Source organism: Coregonus clupeaformis, chromosome 1, assembly GCF_020615455.1.
Source record: "Coregonus clupeaformis isolate EN_2021a chromosome 1, ASM2061545v1, whole genome shotgun sequence".
Classification (NCBI taxonomy): domain Eukaryota; kingdom Metazoa; phylum Chordata; class Actinopteri; order Salmoniformes; family Salmonidae; genus Coregonus; species Coregonus clupeaformis.
Window position 1 is genome coordinate 90,636,926 of NC_059192.1, and position 25,000 is coordinate 90,661,925.

General features: G+C 45.3%; 1 protein-coding gene across 1 annotated transcript in view; it reads left to right on the forward strand.

Annotated features, from left to right (window-relative positions):
- LOC123491371 (dedicator of cytokinesis protein 1-like) overlaps window positions 1-25,000 on the forward strand; it is a 174,576-nt gene that overhangs the window by 132,176 nt on the left and 17,400 nt on the right. The window contains 4 exon segments of the mRNA XM_045221937.1: window positions 403-487; window positions 3,131-3,217; window positions 8,289-8,465; window positions 9,953-10,036. Coding sequence (XP_045077872.1) covers window positions 403-487; window positions 3,131-3,217; window positions 8,289-8,465; window positions 9,953-10,036 — 433 coding nt within the window.

Consider the following 25,000-nt stretch of genomic DNA (forward strand, 5'->3'; position numbering starts at 1 on the left):
GTGTATATGATTTCATTTAGTTCATTACAGCTCTGGCCAGCCAGACAGCCAGTCTAAGTGAAGGATGTTCATGCTACTGACTCACTGACCTGTTTTTCACCTGAAACAGAAACATAATCAACCATTGAATCAACCTGCAGATGGGCCATAACACTTTTAATTTAATTCTCTACTCGTTTCTCTTTCTCTCTCCCTTTACTCTCCCTCTTCTCTCTCTCTCTCTCTCTCTCTCTCTCTCTCTCTCTCTCTCTCTCTCTCTCTCCCTCTCTCACTCTCTCTCTCTCTGTCTCTCCCTCTCTCTCTCTCTCTCCCTCTCCCTTTACACTCGCTCGCTCTCTCCCTCTCTGTCTCTCTCTCTCTCTCTCTCTCTCGCTCTCTCTCGCTCTCTCTCGCTCTCTCCAGCTTCTACATGATAAACGAGGTGTATCAGTTTCAGTACTCCAGACCGGTGAGGAAGGGTGAGAAGGACCCAGACAATGAGTTCTCGGTATATATCATATTTATTCTCTAAACTTTCTTTTGTACATTTCCCTCATTGAGGGTTGTAATGTTAATGATATAATTGTTGTGACTATTGAAAGATGGAGAGAGAATGTCAGTACTGTAATTGCTTTCATGTGTTTGGTAAAGCAGCGATACTTCATATTTTTGTTAATTGTATCTTTATTTAATCAGGGAGTCACCATTGAGACCAAGGGTCTATTTCACAAGGGAGACCTGCATGTACAATTTCATAAGACAAAATCAAATACAATATCAAAAAAGTTTAAAAACTGCACAACAAGAATATTCCAGAAAAACAGTTACATTCCTCAATAAGAAGGTCCCCGATCAACATTTTAAATTGCCCCGAGCGGCACCAGAACATCCAGTTGTAATGCATTTTGTAGTTGGTTCCAGCACTAAGGTGCTTTAAAACTAAAAGCAGAATCACCTAGTTCAGTGGAGACCCGAGGAACCTCAACAGTTAACCAACTCTGTGAACGGGTTTGGTGTCGCATGTTTTTACACTTCAACAGCGAAGTGAGGTAAGTCGGAAGCTTGTGCAGCAGAGCTCTGTAAACAGACAGGGAATAGTGAGGGGATCTACGGGACTTTTAATGAGGACCGGACAACCTTTTGATACAGGATGCAGTGGTGAGTATTACACCTGTCACCTGTGGTAAAGAGAAGGGCGCTCTGGTAGACGGCATCCAATGGTTTAAGAGTAGTGGCTGCTGCATTCTGGTTAATGGAGTCACCACAATCAAGAACTGGCAGGAAAGTTGACTGTACAATCTGCTTCCTGCTGTTTAGGGGGAAACAAAATCAATAAAAAAAAAAAAGCCCACTTTAAAAGCTTTTTAACTAGCTCATCCATGTTTTATAAAACTGTAAATCTTTTTCAATCCAAATGCCCAGATATTTATAGGCGGGAACCCGATCGATGGGAGAGCCGTCCAATGAATAAATATGTAGTCCATCTGATTTTGTTTTGTGGGAATTAGAGAACAACATAGCCTTGCCCGCATTAAGTACACGTTTTTAAACCAACCAGGGCTTTTCTGAAATGACATAGGAAACCATCTAGCACACAGTACGTTAATATGCAGGCTACATACACCGAGTGGACAAAACATTACGAACAACTTCCTGATATTGAATTGCACCACCTTCAAACGTTCTTAACCTAGTTAGGAGCCCATCTTGCAGTCACAGTGAGTCATGATGCATTATTAACATTGTTATAAAACACATAATGGCTCATCAACTTTCTTTTCCTTAAGTATCGGACACAAACTTGGATCTTCTTAAATAGGGGAATGCCACAGGGGCATGCTGGTCTTCATCTGACCGACTGCTAGAACAAAACAATATATAAGATGTGATTTGAAAGCAGCCAGAGGGAAATATATACGTTTTTCTTTAACGTCCTGTGGTTTTCTTCTCAGGTATTGTGAGTCATTGTTTCTGGTAGATGATGTACTAGAGGAGAGTCCCACTCGTTAGCTGTCATCCATACACACACACAGCATGTTGGGAGAACAGGGGAGCTGCTAACTAATACCAAGACATCTTCTAGTCCTCCTTCCTCCATCACTACACCAGCAGCATCCATACACACACAGCATGTTGGGAGAACAGGGGAGCTGCTAACTAATACCAAGACATCTTCTAGTCCTCCTTCCTCCATCACTACACCAGCAGCATCCATACACACACACAGCATGTTGGGAGAACAGGGGAGCTGCTAACTAATACCAAGACATCTTCTAGTCCTCCTTCCTCCATCACTACACCAGCAGCATCCATACACACACAGCATGTTGGGAGAACAGGGGAGCTGCTAACTAATACCAAGACATCTTCTAGTCCTCCTTCCTCCATCACTACACCAGCAGCATCCATACACACACACAGCATGTTGGGAGAACAGGGGAGCTGCTAACTAATACCAAGACATCTTCTAGTCCTCCTTCCTCCATCACTACACCAGCCGGGTTCTCTCTGATGGCCTTTTAATACCCAACAACAACATTTTCTGTAAAAAAAGGTGCAGGAAAGAACAACAAATGTTTTTTCTAAGTCTTCTCTTCTAAGAGCCCTGTCATGCTGTAAGCACTGGCTCCATTATTTCTAATAGTGATGTGTGATGTACTGGAGAGTCCCTTTATTACACACAGACAGACACACACACACACACACACACGCACACACACACACACACACACACACACACACACACACACACACACACACACACTCACTCACCTACTATAGTCTTCCTTCATCCTCCTCACCACCAACAGCCTAGTTGGAATTTAACTCAACAACCATTCCATTCCCTCTCTGGTACATATGACGTCAACAGGAAATGTTGATCTATAAAACCGTTGCAGGAAAGAACAACAATTTGCTGTCTCCTCAGTGCTCTGTCTGTCTGCTCAGTGCTCTGTCTGTCTCCTCAGTGCTCTGTCTGTCTCCTCAGTGCTCTGTCTGTCTCCTCAGTGCTCTGTCTGTCTCATCAGTGCTGTGTCTGTCTCCTCAGTGCTCTGTCTGTCATACTGAAAGCACCTGTAATTTGTCTCCATGAAGACAAAAAAGTATTTACAACTTCTTCTCTTTTATACCATTTTATTTCTTTTTCCAGAACATGTGGATTGAGCGGACCACTTACACCACGGCCTACAAACTGCCTGGCATCCTGCGATGGTTTGAAGTCAAGTCTGTCTCCACGGTGAGTGTGTGCGTGTGTGTGTGTGTCAACGTCAAGTCGGTCTCCAGTGAGTGTGATGAGCTTGGGCGCCAAGCAGACATTACTAATCAAATCAGGATCTGTGGCCTACGCAGTGGATCGATCTGATTTTGTCCACTTAACCTGTGTAGACGGCAGTACAGACATACACACTTTCCACTGCCAGCGCTGCTCATCGATTTACCTTTTACTGTTTAAAGTCCCTTAAGCATCTCCTATATTTCTATAGCCTTTTCACATGAACACAATGTCTGAGTAATTATTATTAATAATAGCACCCTGGTGTGTGTGTGTGTGTGTGTGTGTGAGAGAGAGAGAGAGAGAGAGAGAGAGAGAGAGAGAGAGAGAGAGAGAGAGAGAGAGAGAGAGAGAGAGAGAGAGAGAGAGAGAGAGAGAGAGAGAGAGAGAGAGAGAGAGAGAGAGAGAGAGAGAGAGAGAGAGAGAGAGAGAGAGAGAGAGAGAGAGAGAGAGAGAATAGATGATCTGTTTCTGTATGTACAGTATCAGTCAGAGCCCTGCAGAGAGTCTGTCAACTCATCCTTTTAATATTTCATTATTTGGTCCAAACCAAATCCAGTACTTAATGTAATTAGGCTGTCTGAGTATTCTGGAATCAATTATGCTTTATTTGTCCCTTTGATTAATCCCTTTCATGTCAGAGCTGGTGAAGAGAAGGGGATCTCTCTCTAGTCTCTCTGTCTCTTTCTCCATCTCTACTCTCTCTGTCTCAATATAACTCTCTCTCTACGATCTCTCTCTCTCTACTATCACACTCTCTCGACTACCTCTCTACTATCTCTCGCTCTACCTCGCTCTACTATCTCTCGCTACTATCTCTCTGTCTCTCTACTGTCTCTCTCTCCCTCTATACTATTTCTCTCTAATATCTCTGTACTATCTCTATCTCTACTATCTCACTCTACTATCTCTCTCTACTGTCTCTCTCTACTATCTCTCTCTACTATCTCTCTAGTGTCTCGCTCTACTATCTCTCGCTCTACTATCTCTCTATCTATCTATCTCTCTAGTACCTCTCTACTATCTTTCTAGTGTCTCGCTCTACTATCTCTCGCTCTACTATCTCTCTATCTATCTATCTCTCTAGTACCTCTCTACTATCTCTCTCTACTACCTCTCTCTACTATCTCCCTCTCTGCTATCTCTCGCTACTATCTCTCTCTGTCTCCAACTACTCTCTCTCTACTACTATATCTCCCTACTATCTCTCTCTGTCTCCAACTACTCTCTCTCTCTACTATCTCTCCCTACTGTCTATCTACTATCTCTCTCTCATTATAATCTCCCTCTATAATCTCTCTCTACTATTTCTTTAATATCTCTGTACTATCTCTCTCTACTATTTCGCTCTATCTCTCTACTATCTCTTCTCTCTCTCTCTCTGCTATCTCTCTACTATCACTCTCTATCTCTCTATCTACTCTCTCTACAATCTCTCTACTATCTCTATATCTCTATCTCTCTCTCTAATATATATATATCTCTCTACTGTCTCCCTCTCTCTACAATCTTTCTCTCTACCATATTTATCTCTGTCCCCCTCTCTCTACTATTTCTCTCTACTATTTCCCTCTCTACTATCTCTCTCTCTACTATCTCTCGCTACTATCTCTCTTTGTCTCACACTACTCTCTCTCTCTCTACTATCTCTCCCTACTGTCTCTCTCTACTATCTCTCTCTCTCATTATAGTCTCCCTCTATAATCTCTCTCTACTATTTCTCAAATATCTCTGTACTGTCACTATCTCTACTATTTCGCTCTATCTCTCTCTACTATCTCATCTACTCTCTCTACTATCTTCCTCTACTATCTCTCTACTATCTCCATCTCTCTACTTACTCTCTCTCTAATATCTCAGTCTCTACTATCTCTCTCTCTACTATCTCTCTCTCTACTCTCTCTATTATCTCGCTCTCTACTATCTCTCTCTTTATCTCTCTTGACTCTCTCTCTACTATCTCTGCTGCAGTACACAATCAACCATATCTAGTGTGTCCTGTCTGGGTGTTGCTGCAGTAGTAACCAACCATATCTAGTGTGACCTGTCTGGGTGTTGCTGCAGTAGTAACCAACCATATCTAGTGTGTCCTGTCTGGGTGTTGCTGCAGTAGTAACCAACCGTATCTAGTGTGTCCTGTCTGGGTGTTGCTGCAGTAGTAACCAACCGTATCTAGTGTGTCCTGTCTGGGTGTTGCTGCAGTAGTAACCAACCGTATCTAGTGTGTCCTGTCTGGGTGTTGCTGCAGTAGAAACCAACCATATCTAGTGTGTCCTGTCTGGGTGTTGCTGCAGTAGAAACCAACCATATCTAGTGTGTCCTGTCTGGGTGTTGCTGCAGTAGAAACCAACCATATCTAGTTTGTTCTGTCTGGGTGTTGCTGCAGTAGAAACCAACCATATCTAGTGTGTCCTGTCTGGGTGTTGCTGCAGTAGAAACCAACCATATCTAGTGTGTCCTGTCTGGGTGTTGCTGCAGTAGTAACCAACCATATCTAGTGTGTCCTGTCTGGGTGTTGCTGCAGTAGAAACCAACCATATCTAGTGTGTCCTGTCTGGGTGTTGCTGCAGTAGAAACCAACCATATCTAGTGTGTCCTGTCTGGGTGTTGCTGCAGTAGTAACCAACCATATCTAGTGTGTCCTGTCTGGGTGTTGCTGCAGTAGAAACCAACCATATCTAGTGTGTCCTGTCTGGTTGTTGCTGCAGTAGAAACCAACCATATCTAGTGTGTCCTGTCTGGTTGTTGCTGCAGTAGTAACCAATCATATCTAGTTTGTCCTGTCTGGGTGTTGCTCCATCCACGGCATATTGTCACCCAGATGAGCTGGGAACAGGGCAGGTCCCCCACGGTATATTGTCACCCAGATGAGCTGGGAACAGGGCAGGTCCCCCCGGTATATTGTCACCCAGATGAGCTGGGAACAGGGCAGGTCCCCCCGGTATATTGTCACCCAGATGAGCAGAGAACAGGGCAGGTCCCCCACGGTATATTGTCACCCAGATGAGCTGGGAACAGGGCAGGTCCCCCACGGTATATTGTCACCCAGATGAGCTGGGAACAGGGCAGGTCCCCCACGGCATATTGTCACCCAGATGAGCTGGGAACAGGGCAGGTCCCCCACGGTATATTGTCACCCAGATGAGCAGAGAACAGGGCAGGTCCCCCACGGTATATTGTCACCCAGATGAACAGAGAACAGGGCAGGTCCCCCACGGTATATTGTCACCCAGATGAGCAGAGAACAGGGCAGGTCCCCCATGGTATATTGTCACCCAGATGAGCTGGGAACAGGGCAGGTCCCCCACGGCATATTGTCACCCAGATGAGCTGGGAACAGGGCAGGTCCCCCCACGGCATATTGTCACCCAGATGAGCAGAGAACAGGGCAGGTCCCCCACGGTATATTGTCACCCAGATGAGCTGGGAACAGGGCAGGTCCCCCATGGTATATTGTCACCCAGATGAGCTGGGAACAGGGCATGTCCCCCACTGTATATTGTCACCCAGATGAGCTGGGAACAGGGCAGGTCCCCCACGGTATATTGTCACCCAGATGAGCTGGGAACAGGGCAGGTCCCCCACGGTATATTGTCACCCAGATGAGCTGGGAACAGGGCAGGTCCCCCATGGTATATTGTCACCCAGATGAGCTGGGAACAGGGCAGGTCCCCCACGGTATATTGTCACCCAGATGAACAGAGAACAGGGCAGGTCCCCCACGGTATATTGTCACCCAGATGAACAGAGAACAGGGCAGGTCCCCCAAGGTATATTGTCACCCAGATGAACAGAGAACAGGGCAGGTCCCCCAAGGTATATTCTCACCCAGATGAGCAGAGAACAGGGCAGGTCCCCCACGGTATATTGTCACCCAGATGAGCTGGGAACAGGGCAGGTCCCCCACGGCATATTGTCACCCAGATGAGCTGGGAACAGGGCAGGTCCCCCACGGCATATTGTCACCCAGATGAGCAGAGAACAGGGCAGGTCCCCCACTGTATATTGTCACCCAGATGAGCTGGGAACAGGGCAGGTCCCCCCACGGTATATTGTCACCCAGATGAGCTGGGAACAGGGCAGGTCCCCCACGGTATATTGTCACCCAGATGAGCTGGGAACAGGGCAGGTCCCCCACGGTATATTGTCACCCAGATGAGCTGGGAACAGGGCAGGTCCCCCACGGTATATTGTCACCCAGATGAGCTGGGAACAGGGCAGGTCCCCCACGGTATATTGTCACCCAGATGAGCTGGGAACAGGGCAGGTCCCCCCACGGTATATTGTCACCCAGATGAGCTGGGAACAGGGCAGGTCCCCCACGGTATATTGTCACCCAGATGAGCTGGGAACAGGGCAGGTCCCCCATGGTATATTGTCACCCAGATGAGCAGAGAACAGGGCAGGTCCCCCACGGTATATTGTCACCCAGATGAGCAGAGAACAGGGCAGGTCCCCCACAGTATATTATTTATTCCCCCCCCCCGCCCCCCCCCACGTCCTAGGGCTTTATTCAATCCGTATCGCAGATGTTCAGCGTTACAGCGTGATTGACATTTAAAGGCAATGTTACCGCGTTACTGGAGACTGCATTCACGGTAAACGCTGCATATGTCGGCTCAATCAGAAATTACCTTTACATTCCTATTACGCAATCTGTAAGGCTTCAGCAATCCAGATTGAATAGAGCCCATAGTCGTTCTAAATCCTTCCATCTGATGCCTGTCTTAAAGAGGCTAGTCAGGTTGGGATTCACTGCAGATTGGAGATGTGTCACCCTGCCAGGCAGTCACACAGATCCTTCTAAAAGTAGAAGAAAACATTGCATCAATGTTTCAACTGTAATTTACTCAGACAATCCACACACGTTCTACCGTTGTCATCACCAATCTGTCCCAGAGATTCAGACATCAGATCCCCTCGTGTAGACGTCCTGTTGTTATACTGGCTCTCACTCACAGATTAACCTCAACTTGAAATTAATATGAACTTTGACCCTTCCTGGTGTTCTTTCCTTCCTGCTTCCTGTGTTCAGGAGGAGATCAGCCCATTGGAGAATGCCATGGAGACAATGCAACTGACCAATGAGAAGATCAGCAACATGGTGCAGCGTCACCTGAATGACTCCAACCTTCCCATCAACCCCCTCTCCATGCTGCTCAACGGCATTGTGGACCCCGCTGTCATGGGTGGCTTCACCAACTACGAGAAGGTACAGTAGCATTTAGCTTTTTTCTACCGTACTTAGCTAATGAATACAGCTTTAGTCATTTATTATCAACCCAACACCTAATAACAGCTTTAGTCATTTATTATGAACCCAACACCTAATAACAGCTTTAGTCATTTATTATCAACCCAACACCTAATAACAGCTTTAGTCATTTATTATCAACCCAACACCTAATAACAGCTTTAGTCATTTATTATCAACCCAACACCTAATAACAGCTTTAGTCATTTATTATGAACCCAACACCTAATAACAGCTTTAGTCATTTATTATGAACCCAACACCTAATAACAGCTTTAGTCATTTATTATCAACCCAACACCTAATAACAGCTTTAGTCATTTATTATGAACCCAACACCTAATAACAGCTTTAGTCATTTATTATGAACCCAAAATAACAACCATAGTTTGTTTGAACTATCTGATCATAGTAGTTTGGAACATCTTCCCCATGTAGAAAAATACAACCTATTTCATACAGGAGACATAAAAGATTGTTACTGTAATGAGTTCTGACTTCTCCTCCTCTCTCCACCCTCTCTCTCTTCCTCTCTCCACCCACTCTCCACCCTCTGTCCCCTCCTCTCTCTCCTCTCTCCCCACCCCTCTCTCCTCTCTCCCCTCCTCTCTCCTCTCTCCCCACCTCTCTCTCCTCTCTCCCCTCCTCTCTCCTCTCTCCTCTCTCCCCTCCTCTCTCCTCTCTCCCCTTCTCTCTCCCCTCTCCACCTCTCCTCTCTTCCCTCCCCCTCTCACCCCTCTCCTCTCCTCTCTCCACCCTCTCTCTTCTCTCCACCCTCTCCACCCTCACCTCTCCTCTCTCTCCTCTCTCCACCTCTCCCCTCCCTCTCCTCTCTCCCCTCCTCTCTCTCCCCTCTCCACCTCTCCTCTCTTCCCTCCCCCCTCTCACCCCTCTCCTCTCCTCTCTCCACCCTCTCTCTTCCTTCCACCCTCTCTCCCCTCTCCACCCTCCCATCTCCTCTCTCTCCTCTCTCCTCTCTCCACCTCTCCTCTCTCTCCTCCATCTCCTCTCCTCCTCTCCTCTCTCCTCTCCTCTCTCCCCTCCTCTCTCTCCTCTCTCCACCTCTACTCTCTCCCCCTCTACTCTCTCCCCTACTCTCTCTCCTCTCTCCTTTCTCCCCTCCTCTCTCTCCCCTCTCCACCTCTCATCTCTCCCCTCCTCTCTCATTTCTCCCCTGCTCTCTCTCCTCTCTCCTTTCTCCTCTCCTCTCTCCTTTCTCCTCTCCTCTCTCCTCTCCTCTCCTCTCCTCTCCTCTCCTCTCCTCTCCTCTCCCTCTCCTCTCCTCTCCTCTCCTCTCCCTACTCTCGTTCCCCTCTCCACCTCTCCTCTCCTCTCTCCCCTCCTCTCTCCCCTCTCCACCTCCCCCTCTCTCTCTCTCTTATCTCCTCTCTCCTCTCCTGTCCACTCTCGTCTCCTCTCTGTCCTCTCTCCTCTCCTCTCTGCAGGCGTTCTTCACAGAGAAGTACCAAAAGGATCACCCTGAGGACCAGGAGAAACTGGGCAAACTGAAAGACCTCATTGCTTGGCAGGTTAGACTGACACACACACTTACACTGAAAGACCTCATCCCCTGGCAGATTAGATTGCCACACACACACATAACATATAAACATTATGCCATTCAGCAGACACTTTTATCCAAAGAGACTTACAGTACTGCTTGCATACATTCATATGGGTTGCCCCAGCGGGAATCAAACCCACGTTCCTTGCGTTGCAAGCTCATGCTCTACTCATACACACACACTGAAAGTCTTAATCGCCTGGCAGTTAACCTAGAGTCCATGTCCTCATCGCCTGGCAGTTAACCTAGAGGCCATGTCCTTATCGCCTGGCAGTTAACCTAGAGGCCATGTCCTCATCGCCTGGCAGTTAACCTAGAGGCCATGTCCTCATCGCCTGGCAGTTAACCTAGAGTCCATGTTCTCATCGCCTGGCAGTTAACCTAGAGTCCATGTTCTCATCTCCTGGCAGTTAACCTAGAGTCCATGTCTTCATCGCCTGGCAGTTAACCTAGAGTCCATGTCCTCATCGCCTGGCAGTTAACCTAGTGGCCATGTCCTCATCGCCTGGCAGTTAACCTAGAGTCCATGTCTTCATCGCCTGGCAGTTAACCTAGAGTCCATGTCTTCATCGCCTGGCAGTTAACTTAGAATCCATGTCCTCATCGCCTGGCAGTTAACCTAGAGTCCATGTCATCGCCCCATGGAAATGTAATTAGCATAATACAAAAATCCCCATGAAAATCCGTCTGAAATGCATCTCCATCCGCCAATGTCAGCCTTCCGCATCTGCGGTGGAAGGTGGCAAAGCTACAGCGGTGTTTGTCAGACCCGGAGAGATCCCGAAAATCGGTCTTCTGATGAAATCGTCAGTAGCGTCCGAACGGTTTGACCTACAAACTATTATGACCCCTCTGTGGAAAGATGGCGTTCTCCGTTTGGCTCTATGACCCCCCCACAAGCATCACGGGACTCGTCTGAAGTCGGTACCGCACATCTGCCAACTTCTGTAGCGTCCGAACAGTTTTGGCTACACACTAATATGACCCCTCTGTGAACAGGAGAGACTCTCAGGAACACGTACATGTCTGTTGTTTTGCTCTAGGACGCCCACAGGCCTCGCGACTCGTCTGAAGGTAGCCCGGTACCAGTTTAAACAATGAACCAGGAAGTATACAGTATATGGATATACAGTGCCTTCGGAAAGTATTCAGGCCCCTATTCCAAAATGGATTTAAAAAATACAAAATCCTCATCAATCTACACCATACCCCATAATGACAAAGTGAAAACAGGTTTTTAGAAAATGTTGCTAATTTATTACAAATACAAAACAGAAATACCTTATTTACATAAGTATTCAGATCCTTTGCTATGAGACTCGAATCCACCTGTGTTAAATTCAATTGATTGGACATGATTTGGAAAAGTGCACACCTGTCTATATAAGGTCCCACAGTTGACAGTGCATGTGAGAGCCTTGATCAGAGAGGTGCCCAAAAACCCGATGTTCACTCTGACAGAGCACCAGAGTTCCTCTGTGGAGATGGGAGAACCTTCCAGAAGGACAACCATTTCTGGAGCACTCCAACAATCAGGCCTTTATGGTAGAGTGGCCAGACGGAAGCCACTCCTCAGTAAAAGGCACATGACAGCCCGCTTGGAGTTTGCCAAAAGGCACCTAAAGACTCTCAGACCATGAGAAACAAGATTCTCTGGTCTGATAAAACCAAGATTGAACTCTTTGGCCTGAATGCCAAGCATCACGTCTGGAGGAAACCTGGCACCATCCATAGGGTGAAGCATGATGGTGGCAGCATCATGCTGTGGGTATGTTTTTCAGGGACTGGGAGACTAGTCAGGATTGAGTGAAAGATGAACGGAGCAAAGTACAGAGAGATCCATGATGATAACCAGCTCTAGAGCACTCAGGACCTCAGACTGGGGCGAAGGTTCACCTTCCAACAGGACAACGACCCTAAGCACACAGCCAAGACAATGCAAGAGTGGCTTCGGGACAAGTCTCTGACTGTCCTGGAGTGGCCCAGCCAGAGCCCGGACTTGAACCCAATCGAACATCTCTGGAGAGACCTGAAAATAGCTGTGCAGCAACGCTCCCCATCCAACCTGACAGAGGTTGAGAGGATCTGCAGAGAAGAATGGGAGAAACTCCCCAAATACAGGTGTACCAAGCTTGTAGCGTCATACCCAAGAAGACTTGATGCTGTAATCGCTGCCAAAGGTGCTTCAACAAAGTACTGAGTAAAGGGTCTGAATACTTATGTAAATGTATTATTTCCATTTTTTTTTTTTTATACGTTTGCAAAAATGTCTAAAAACCTGGTTTTGCTTTGACATTATGGGGTATTGTGTGTAGATTGACGAGGGGGAAAAAACGATTTAATCAATTTTAGAATAAGGCTGTAACGTAACAACATTTTGAAGAAGTCAAGGGGTCTGAATACTTTCCGAAGGCACTGTATCTCTGTTGTTCCGTGTATGAATTTGTTAGTCAGTGTGTTTCTGTTGGCTAATAGCAGTATGGCCAAATTCAGTGTTTCATCAAATATGTTTAATTTATTTTTGGGAGGATACTTACAGAGGTCCTAAAATTCCCAAAGAAAATAGCTAAATGATCCTTGGTTAATGACCATCTCAAAACCAACTAGCTCTCACAGTCTAACGTCAGAATTAGTGGAGAGGTTTTCTCCAACGTGGGAAGGTCTCTCAAATGTCAAAATTTGAAGTTCTCATCCAAAGTTTACACATGAACTCATTACACACATTCATTTTTAGGGTTAGGTTTAGGCACTAACTCTGACATCTTAAGGTTCGGCATTCATTCCAAATGGTTTAAGGTTAGGGTTAGGGATAGTCTTAAAACAAAGATCTCAAAAAGCAACTTACTATCGCTGGATGCTTACAACCATCCGTCAACAAAACACGGAACCTACTTTAAGGTAAAAACACTCACTATTGACCCTAGTAGCCAGTTTCCACGTCATCTCCTGACGTTCTCAGACATGGCTGGGCGTCGAATACTGACTTCTATCACAGGTGATCTGGCTGCTTAAAACAATTCCATATGTTAGCTTAAGTAGAAACCCAGCCCCGGGTCCTTAGACCTTAAGGGGTTAATTAAGACTGACACTAAGCTGTATCTAGGCAACCCATCAGAATGGTTAACCCCTCATGTGTACCAGTGGAGGTTGGCGTCACTTTAAATTGGAGGACAGGCTCATTGGAATGGCTGGAATGGAATACATTTGAATGGTTTCAAACGCATTACAATGATCTCGTCCTCTGATATCTCTCTCCACCGGCCTCCATTGATATGTATGTCTATATGGTATAAAACCTGTTTTTGTTTTCTGAACAGTAAACTAGGGGGACAGAGATTACTGTGTATGTTGTATGTGGCACGGCATTTTCTTCTGGCCCTGTGGTCACTGCAGCAGAACAATGTCTCTGAAGATTCTATTTGAACAGAACAGCTATAGCTGAGAAGGGAACACACAGGCTGTGTCGTGCATGAAAAGCCTTATCCCATTGCTGATAGGTAATTGCCTGAGGTTACTCAGGCAAAAAGCAAGTTTAGCTTTAAAAAAAAACAAATAAAAAAAATATACTCTATCACAGCGCCTCTCCTCTTTCTGAACATTATTTGAACTGTACCGTATATATTAGTATGTTATGTACAGTTGAAGTCGGAAGTTAACATACACTTAGGTTGGAGTCATTAAAAACTTGTTTTTCAACCACTCCACACTTTTTTTGTTAACAAACTATAGTTTTGGCAAGTCGGTTAGGACATCTACTTTGTGCATGACACAAGTCATTTTTCCAACAATTGTTTACAGACCGATTATTTCACTTATAATTCACTGTATCACAATTTCAGTGGGTCAGAAGTTTACATACACTAAGTTGGCTGTGCCTTTAAACAGCTTGGAAAATTCCAGAAAATTATGTCATGGTTTAGAAGCTTCTGATAGGCTAATTGACATCATTTGAGTCAATTGGATGTGTACCTGTGGATGTATTGCAAGGCCTACCTTCAAACTCAGTGCCTCTTTGCTTGACATCATGGGAACATCAAAAGAAATCAGCCTAGACCTCAGAAAAGAAATTGTAGACCTCCACAAGTCTGGTTCATCCTTGGGAGCAATTTCCAAACGCCTGAAGGTACCACGTTCATCTGTACAAACAATAGTACGCAAGTATAAACACCATGGGACTACGCAGCCGTCATACCGCTCAGGAAGGAGACGCGTTCTGTCTCCTAGAGATGAACGTACTTTGGTGCGAAAAGTGCAAATCAATCCCAGAACAACAATAAAGGACCTTGTGAAGATGCTGGAAGAAACAGGTACAAAAGTATCTATATCCACAGTAAAACGAGTCCTATATCGACATAACCTGAAAGGCCGCTCAGCAAGGAAGAAGCCACTGCTCCAAAACCACCATAAAAAAGCCAGACTACGGTTTGCAACTGCACATGGGGACAAAGATCGTACTTTTTGAAGAAATGTCCTCTGGTCTGATGAAACAAAAATAGAACTGTTTGGCCATAATGACCATCGTTATGTTTGGAGGAAAAAGGGAGTGCTTGCAAGCCGAAGAACACCATCCCAACCGTGAAGCACAGGGGTGGCAGCATCATGCTGTGGGGGTGCTTTGCTGCAGGAGGGACTGGTGCACTTCACAAAATACATGGCATCATGAGGAAGGAAAATTATGTGGATATATTCAAGCAACATCTCAAGACATCTGTCAGGAAGTTAAAGCTTGGTCACAAATGGGTCTTCCGAATGGACAATGACCCCAAGCACACTTCCATAGTTGTGGCAAAATGGCTTAAGGACAACAAGTCAAGGTATTGGAGTGGCCATCACAAAGCCCTGACCTCAGTCCTATAGAAAATGTGTGGGCAGAACTGAAAAAGCGTGTGCGAGCAAGGAGGCCTACAAACCTGACTCAGTTCCACCAGCTCTGTCAGGAGGAATGGGCCAAAATTCACCCAATTTATTGTGGGATGCTTGTGGAAGGCTACCCAAAACGTTTGACCCAAGTTAAACAATTTAAAGGCAATGCTACCGAATACTAATTGAGCCTATGTAAACTTCTTACCCACTGGGAATGTGATGAAAGAAATAAAAGCTGAAATAAATCATTCTCTCTACTATTATTCTGATATTTCACATTCTTAAAATAAAGTGGTGATCCTAACTGACCTAAAACAGGGAATCTTTACTAGGATTAAATGTCAGATATTGTGAAAAACTGAGTTTAAATGTATTTGGCTATGGCGTATGTAAACGTCTGACTTCAACTGTATATGTGAACTGTGTAAATAGTATTTTTGTTATCTCTTGGTTCCTATATATAACTCTTATTTTTATTTTTTATTTTGAATTTAATGTAATATCTTATGTTGCTCTTGTCTATAACTGTTCTGTACTTTGTCATGAATTTGCATGTTTTATGTAGACCCCAGGAAGAGTAGCTCCTGCATGTGCAGTATCTAATGGGAATCCTAATGAACTACACAAATCCCCTCCCAGATGACGCTAACGGAACTCAACACAGAACCGTGTTTGTTAAAGTTCCAGGCAGAAGCATTCTACAGTTCTAAAGCATTCTGTAGTTCTAAAGCATTCTGTAGTTCCAAGCATTCTATTCTAAAGTTAGAGTTCCATGTGAAACTGAAGAGTAAAATAACAGCATGATGCTTCTGCCTGCTCCGCACCCTCAAAGGCCTGGAGGGAGTGTTTACACACACACCCACACACGGCAGGGCTTTCATCAGCTCATTGTAGCACAGCCTCTTAGATCAATAACCTTCTCTCCTTTCATCCTCCTTCCTCTTCCTCCTCTCTCCCTCTCTTCCTCCACTCTCCCTCCCTGCCTCCTCTCTCCCTCTCTTCCTCCTCTCCCTCTCTTCCTCCTCTCCCTCTCTTCCTCCTCTCCCTCTCTTCCTCCTCTCTCCCTCTCTTCCTCCTCTCCCTCTCTTCCTCCTCTCCCTCTCTTCCTCCTCTCCCTCTCTTCCTCCTCTCTCCCTCTCTTCCTCCTCTCCCTCTCTTCCTCCTCTCTCCCTCCCTTCCTCCTCCCTCCCTTCCTCCTCCCTCTCTTCCTCCTCTCTCCCCCTCTTCCTCCTCTCTTCCTCCTCTCTCCCTCTCTTCCTCATCTCTTCCATCTCTCTTCCTCCTCTCTCCCTCTCTTCCTCCTCTCTCCCTGTCTCCCTCTCAGCGATTAACCGAAATGTCGGTTATTTTTCGTTTTCTAACAACTAATTGACCGACGTCCGTTAAATTATTTAAATTCCATTTAGTTTTTAGTCTGAGCTTGATGTGCAGTTCCTGTAGAGATAAATCAGATCCTGAACTGTGCGATGTAGTGAGGAGTTGTAGTTTCCAACAGGCCAATATTCTACATAGTTTAGCGCAGAAAAAGTGGTAATTAACTACAATGACCATAATCCAATGTACGCCCGCTTAACCCTTTGACGCGTAGGGATCACATATTTGTGATCATTGTTGAGTGATCCCTGCAGCATGTCATAATGTGATGGGAACAGTAGCAACAGAACGTATGATTGGAACAGTAGCAACAGAACGTATGATTGGAACAGTAGCAACAGAACGTATGATGGAACAGTAGCAACAGAACGTATGATTGGAACAGTAGCAACAGAACGTATGATGGGAACAGTAGCAACAGAACGTATGATGGGAACAGTAGCAACAGAACGTATGATGGGAACAGTAGCAACAGAACGTATGATGGGAACAGTAGCAACAGAACGTCTGATGGGAACAGTAGCAACAGAACGTATGATGGGAACAGTAGCAACAGAACGTATGATGGGAACAGTAGCAACAGAACGTATGACGGAACAGTAGCAACAGAACGTATGATGGGAACAGTAGCAACAGAACGTATGATGGGAACAGTAGCAACAGAACGTCTAATTGAAACAGTAGCAACAGAACGTATGATTGGAACAGTAGCAACAGAACGTATGATGGGAACAGTAGCAACAGAACGTATGATGGGAACAGTAGCAACAGAACGTATGATGGGAACAGTAGCAACAGAACGTATGATGGGAACAGTAGCAACAGAACGTATGATGTAACAGTAGCAACAGAACGTATTGATGGAACAGTAGCAACAGAACGTATGATGGGAACAGTAGCAACAGAACGTATGATTGGAACTGTAGCAACAGAACGTCTGATGGAACTGTAGCAACAGAACGTATGATGGGAACAGTAGCAACAGAACGTATGATGGGAACAGTAGCAAAAGAACGTATGATGGGAACAGTAGCAACAGAATGTATGATTGGAACAGTAGCAACAGAACGTATGATGGGAACAGTAGCAACAGAACGTCTGATGGAACAGTAGCAACAGAACGTATGATGGGAACAGTAGCAAAAGAACGTATGATGGGAACAGTAGCAAGAGAACGTATGATTGGAACAGTAGCAACAGAACGTATGATTGGAACAGTAGCAACAGAACGTATGATGGGAACAGTAGCAACAGAACGTATGATGGGAACAGTAGCAACAGAACGTATGATGGGAACAGTAGCAACAGAACGTATGATGGGAACAGTAGCAACAGAACGTATGATTGGAACAGTAGCAACAGAACGTATGATTGGAACAGTAGCAACAGAACGTATGATGGGAACAGTAGCAACAGAACGTATGATTGGAACAGTAGCAACAGAACGTCTGATGGGAACAGTAGCAACAGAACGTCTGATGGGAACAGTAGCAACAGAACGTATGATGGGAACAGTAGCAACAGAACGTATTGATGGAACAGTAGCAACAGAACGTATGATGGGAACAGTAGCAACAGAACGTATGATGGGAACAGTAGCAACAGAACGTATGATGGGAACAGTAGCAACAGAACGTATGATGGGAACAGTAGCAACAGAACGTATGATGTAACAAACGTGTCTAAACAGCATTGTTGTCTGAAAAGCATCTAAACAATGTTTTTTACTGATGGGAAATAAAAGTTTTCACAACTTTATTCCTCAATTTCACCTTTTATTGTAAAAGATAAATGCGAACTTCATCATCCAAGCATTAAACGGAACACATCCACAGCCAAGCTCATTCCATAAACCAGTCTAAATAACAGGTTGCGCTGACAAAAAAACTAAACATAAGTTAAGCAATGTAACAGCTAGACGTGTTTACAATGTACCACATCTCTGGTGAGAACAAGGGAGAAATGTAATATTGTTTAGAAAATAGATGTGTGTCAGCTAAGCTAACAGCAGCTAAATTATTTATGATGGCAGCCATGTTTGTTTATGTTTGACAAGCAAAAAACAGCCCTAATCCCAGAATGACATTCACTATAAGACGCAAATAAACAAAGTCAAAGTCAAAGATGGCTGCACCCATTGCCTGAATAATATGAACTTAGTTTGGCCACTTTTCAGCATATTACAAATCTTCGTTGTGCTTATTACAGTGTTTACAAGAACCGGAGCACATGACTTGACAAGTCGTTTACAGTTTTTGACAAAAATCACAAAGCAAATACAATGTTATCACCTCACGATCATCACCCCAAATATCAAGTCTACTGCCTAGCCTAACCGTAGCACTAAAGCTAAACAGGGTTGCCAGATTTGGGAGAAACCATTTCGAACTGAAACCGAACCAACCTCAAAAAGCTCTAATCGCTCAACACACACACTCACACACACTCTCTTCAGGACTTCTGTCATACGATTTCCCCCATCAGTTACACGCCGAGGGAAATTATTTTAATTGGTGTGTTTTCTTCCATATTAAAATAGGTCATCGTTGTGTTTTACCATTTCTTGCTGAGCGCTTCCAGGAGAAAGCAGCTGTCTACCTCGTTCCCTAGGCTAGGTGACTCATACAGAGTAGATGTCTACCTCGTTCCCTAGGCTAGGTGACTCATACAGAGTAGATGTCTACCTCGTTCCCTAGGCTAGGTGACTCATACAGAGTAGATGTCTACCTCGTTCCCTAGGCTAGGTGACTCATACAGAGTAGATGTCTACCTCGTTCCCTAGGCTAGGTGACTCATACAGAGTAGATGTCTACCTCGTTCCCTAGGCTAGGTGACTCATACAGAGTAGATGTCTACCTCGTTCCCTAGTCTAGGTGACTCATACAGAGTAGATGTCTACCTCGTTCCCTAGGCTAGGTGACTCATACAGAGTAGATGTCTACATCGTTCCCTAGGCTAGGTGACTCATACAGCGTAGATGTCTACCTCGTTCCCTAGGCTAGGTGACTCCTACAGAGTAGATGTCTACCTCGTTCCCTAGGCTAGGTGACTCATACAGAGTAGATGTCTACCTCGTTCCCTAGGCTAGGTGACTCATACAGAGTAGATGTCTACCTCGTTCCCTAGGCTAGGTGACTCATACAGAGTAGATGTCTACCTCGTTCCCCTAGGCTAGGTGACTCATACAGAGTAGATGTCTACCTCGTTCCCTAGGCTAGGTGACTCATACAGAGTAGATGTCTACCTCGTTCCCTAGGCTAGGTGACTCATACAGATTAGATGTCTACCTCGTTCCCTAGGCTAGGTGACTCATACAGATTAGATGTCTACCTCGTTCCCTTGGCTAGGTGACTCATACAGAGTAGATGTCTACCTCGTTCCCTAGGCTAGGTGACTCATACAGAGTAGATGTCTACCTCGTTCCCTAGGCTAGGTGACTCATACAGAGTAGATGTCTACCTCGTTCCCTAGGCTAGGTGACTCCTACAGAGTAGATGTCTACCTCGTTCCCTAGGCTAGGTGACTCATACAGAGTAGATGTCTACCTCATTCCTTAGGCTAGGTGACTCCTACAGAGTAGATGTCTACCTCGTTCCCTAGGCTAGGTGACTCATACAGAGCCTGGTTCCTCTCTAGGTTTCTTCCTAGGTTTCTGCCTTTCTAGGGAGTTTTTCCTAGCCACCGTGCTTCTACATCTGCATTGCTTGCTGTTTGGGGTTTTAGGCTGGGTTTCTGTATAGCAATTTGTGACATCTGCTGATGTAAAAAAGGCTTTATAAATACAATTTGATTGATTGATTGTAACTCATACAGAAATATATATTTTTTGATATTAGCTGCATTCACACACGCACACAGAGGCATGCTCACTCGCGCTCACACACACACATTTAGCGCCATTTTTAGTTAGAGCTTTGACACGCACGGCATATCTTCCTCCTGGGATCTCTGTGGAGTCGTAACCTATTTTTTGCAATGTACTTTCAGAAAATAATATTATTTTGAGTAGACAGATTGGGGTGGAAGTTTCCCTTTCCCCATCCCATTAGAGTTGTGCAATGTGCTGTGTGACTTTCCCTCTGTTTGACTTTGACATTATTTAGTCATCTGGGTGGCTGATGAATAGCCGTCAATACTGTGGCAGTTCCCCTTGTGCAGGGGGTTTATCGGGGTCAGAAAACGTCATGGGTATTTATATCCATCTCATGTAGCAGCAGTGGTGCTGAGTAATATACTGAAAGACACATTCACTTTCAGAATGAGGAAGTTGAAGGGACAGGCCAGGAATTTAATAGAGATACTAAACTTATTTTTAGACGACGTGTACAACAATCGATTGATCGATTGATAGATTGGTCGATCGGTTGATTGATTGATTGTTGAAGATACAGTATACTACCAAGGAAGAGCTCCTCTTGTTGAAGATACAGTATATTACCAAGGAAGAGCTCATCCTCTGTTTCATTGCCTCTGCTTTGTTTGTTTAATTGAGTGTTAGGAACCTTTCAGTCCTGGCCGGCCAAAAAATAAGAGACAGAGTGGTTGAGCTGGACAGCACAGCATGTCGGAAGAAATGATATACCCCATATCACTGCTTTAGTTTTAGTCAGCGTTTAAACAGAAACAGCAGGTCAGATGTTGCCTCCTGCTGTTTTGCCGTGGTGAGAGTGATTAAAGTTATCTTCTGTTGTGGTCCAGGAAAAGGAAAAAAGCAGCACACAGTCACAGCACACACACACACAGCACACACACACACACACACAGCACACACACACACACACACAGTGACACACGGTCACTCACAGCACACAGCTGACGGAGACTGAACAGTGAGAACTTTTAGAGAGATGAGTAAGGGGAAGGAACGGAACAAGGGAAGACGTCTGTTAGAGAGGAGAGCAGCTGCCTCACTCTGCCAGAGAGCTCGTTGGTCTCCTAAAGTCACATCTGTTTAAATGAGACGGATGAGGGAGAAATGCTGCCCCAGTGCAAACCTATGTGATAGATGTCATCCTGGAGTACCCATCGTAGTCAGCCAATTAGAGAATAATATCAACACACATAGGATGAACACATAGTAATATAATAATAATATGTGCCGTTTAGCACACGCTGTTATCTACAGTGTACATACATTGTACGTACGGGTGGTCCCGGGAATCGAACCCGCTATCATGGCATTGAAAGCACTACCAACTGAGCTACAGAAGACCCACAGGAGCATGATGAATAACATATGATATGTTAACCTACCTGGTGATAGACCTCAGGCTGACTGTTAACCTACCTAGGGATATACAGCAGGCTGACTGTTAACCATGTATCTAGTGATAGACAGCAGGCTGACTGTTAACCTTGTATCTAGTGATAGACAGCAGGCTGACTGTAAACCTACCTAGGGATAGACAGCAGGCTGACTGTTAACCTTGTATCTAGTGATAGACAGCAGGCTGACTGTTAACCTTGTATCTAGTGATAGACAGCAGGCTGACTGTAAACCTACCTAGTGATAGACTGCAGGCTGACTGTTAACCTTGTATCTAGTGATAGACAGCAGGCTGACTGTTAACCATGTATCTAGTGATAGACAGCAGGCTGACTGTTAACCATGTATCTAGTGATAGACAGCAGGCTGACTGTTAACCATGTATCTAGTGATAGACAGCAGGCTGACTGTTAACCATGTATCTAGTGATAGACGGCTGGATATTGGCTGGGTGTAGCCTAGTTAAGTCAAGCTGTATATAGGAACACACAGGGATGTGCATAGGAGCAATGAGAAATAGCAGGTTAACTGTTAACCATGTATCTATAGACAGCAGGACATTGGCTGGGTGTAGCTAAGAGCCTTAGTGTTAGTACATTATAAACTGGGTGGTTCGAGCCCTGAATGCTGACAGCCGTGGTATATCAGACGACGGGTATGAAAAAACCGTGTATTTTTATTGCTCTGATTACGTTGGTAACCAGTTTATAATAGCAATAGGGCACGAGGAGGTGTGATATATGGCCAATATACCACGGCTAAGTGCTGTATCCAGGCACTCCGCGTTGCGTCGTCCATAAGAACAGTCCTTAGCCGTGGTATATTGGCCATATACCACACCTCCTCGTGCCTTATTGCTTAAATTAAGTATACTAATAATACAGTTCAGCACAGCAGCTTAGTTATAGTACAGTATACTCTGCTGGCCTGTACTAATAATACAGTTCACAACAAATCAAATGTTATTTGTCTCATGCGCCGAATACAACAGGTGAAATGCTTACTAACGAGCCCTTATCCAACAATGCCGTTCAAGTAATAGAGTTAAGAAAAATATTTACTAAATAAAAAGTAACTTAATAAAATAAGAATACCGAGGCTATATACAGGGAGTACCGATACCGAGTCAATGTGCGGGAATACAGGTTAGTCCAGGTAATTTGTACACGTAGGTAGGGGAAAAGTGACTATGCATAGATAAAATCAAGGGGGAGGGTGTCAATGTAAATAGTTTGGGTGGCCATTTGATGAATCGTTCCGCAGTCTTATGGCTTGGGGATAGAAGCTGTTAAAGAGCGTTTTGGACCTAGACTTGGCGCTCCGGTACCGTTTGCCGTGCGATAGCAGAGAGAACAGTCTATGACTAGGGTGACTGGAGTCTTTGACAATTTTTTGGGCCTTTCTCTGACACCGCCTGGTATAGAGGTCCTGGATGGCAGGAAGCTTGGCCCCAGGGATGTACTGGGCCGTACGCACTACCCTCTGTAGTGCCTTACGGTCGGATGCCGAGTAGTTGCCATACCAGGCGGTGATGCAACCGGTCAGGATGCTCTCGATGGTGCAGCTGTAGAACTTTTAAAGGATCTGGGACCCATGCCAAATCTTTTCAGTCTCCTGAGGGGGAAAAGGTGTTGTCGTGCCCTCTTCACGACTGTCTTGGTGTGTTTGGACCATGATAGTTGGTTGGTGATGTGGACACCAAGGAACTTGAAACTCTCGACCCTCTCCACTACAGCTCCGTCGATGTGAATGGGAGCATGTTCAGCCATCCTTTTCCTATTGTTCATATCCTTTGTCTTGCTCACGTTGAGGGAGAGGTTGTTGACCTGGTACCACACTGCCAGGTCTCTGACCTCCTCCCTATAGGATGTCTCATCGTTGTCGGTGATCAGGCTTATCTCTGTTGTGTCGTCAGCGAACTTAATGATGGTGTTGGAGTCGTGCTTGGCCTCCAGTCGTGGGTGAACAGGGAGTACAGGAGGGGACTAAGCACGCACCCCTGAGGGGCCCCCGTGTTGAGGATCAGCGTGACAGATGTGTTGTTGCCTACTTTAAACACCCTAGGTTCCTCTTGAGTCACTGAGATCTCTTCTCCTAGCCACGGTAGTCAAAATAACAATGGACAGCTGGGCATATTATACATGACCCTAAGCATGATGGGATGTTAGTTGCTTAATTAACTCAGGAACCACACCTGTGTGGAAGCACCTGCATTCAATATACTTTGTATCCCTCATTTACTCAAGTGTTTCCTTTATTATGGCAGTTTCCTGTATATCATGACGTGTCGTGGAATGTGTGAATTGTTCAGGTCGTCTTTCTGCAGTCACCTAGCGCTGGTATTCTGTAGCCTATGCTAATGGTATTCTGTTGACATGCCAAACCATATGTGTTGAATCAGATTAATGGCCTGTCTCAGCATCATGAGGTGTTATGGAATGTGCAAGTCTTCTATATGCAGTAACCTAACAGTATTCTGTCACCTAGGGTAACCGTATTCTAATCTGTTGCCATGCCACCACCGTTCTGTTATATCATCCTCTTCCTGATGATGATGCTATAAAAAGACACGGGTATCCTGGGAAACGACGTGGATCTTGGCACAGCACATTCTCTTTTCTCTCTCTCTCTCTCTCTCTCTCTCTCTCTCGCTCTCCTTTGCTCTTCCACCTCCTCTCTATCTCTCTCTCGCTCTCTATCTATCGTTCTCTCTCTCTCTCCTTTACCCCCTCTGTCTTTTGATTATTTCTCTCTCCTCTGCTCTTCCCCCCTCTCTCTTTCTCTCCACCCGTTCCCCCTCCATCCTTTTACCCTCCTCTCCCACATTCTCTGTGTTGCTCTTTCTCTCTCCCCTTACTCCCTCTCTCCCCCCCCCCCCCCCTCCTCCCTTCATTTCTCTCTCTCTCTCTCTCTCTCTCTCTCTCTCTCTCTCTCTCTCTCTCTCTCTCTCTCTCTCTGCTCTCTCTCTCTCTCTCTCTCTGTCTCTCTCTGCTCTCTCTGCTCTCTCTCTCTCTCTCTCTCTCTCTCTCTGTGTCTCTCTGTCTCTCTCTCTCTCTCTCTCTCGTCTCTGTTCTCTCTCTCTCTCTCTCTCTCTCTCTCTCTCTCTGTCTCTCTCTCTGTCTCTGTCTCTCTCTCCTCTCTGCTCTCTCTCTCTCTCTCTCTCTCTCTGTCTCTGTCTCTGTCTCTGCCTCTCTCTCTCTCTCTCTCTCTCTCTCTCTCTCTCTCTCTCTCTCTCTCTCTCCTCTCTTAAAAGTCTCCCTGTGGTGATGATGAAGGTGCTTAATATCAGGGGAGATCCTCTGAGGGTGACTGTGAAGCCTCATCTCATCCATCTTCCAGAGAAACGTTTTAGTTTGTGAAACAGAACACATCAACAAACAGCCCACTGCTTTGTGATGTCCCAAGGCTAAAACTCTGTCTCTGTAA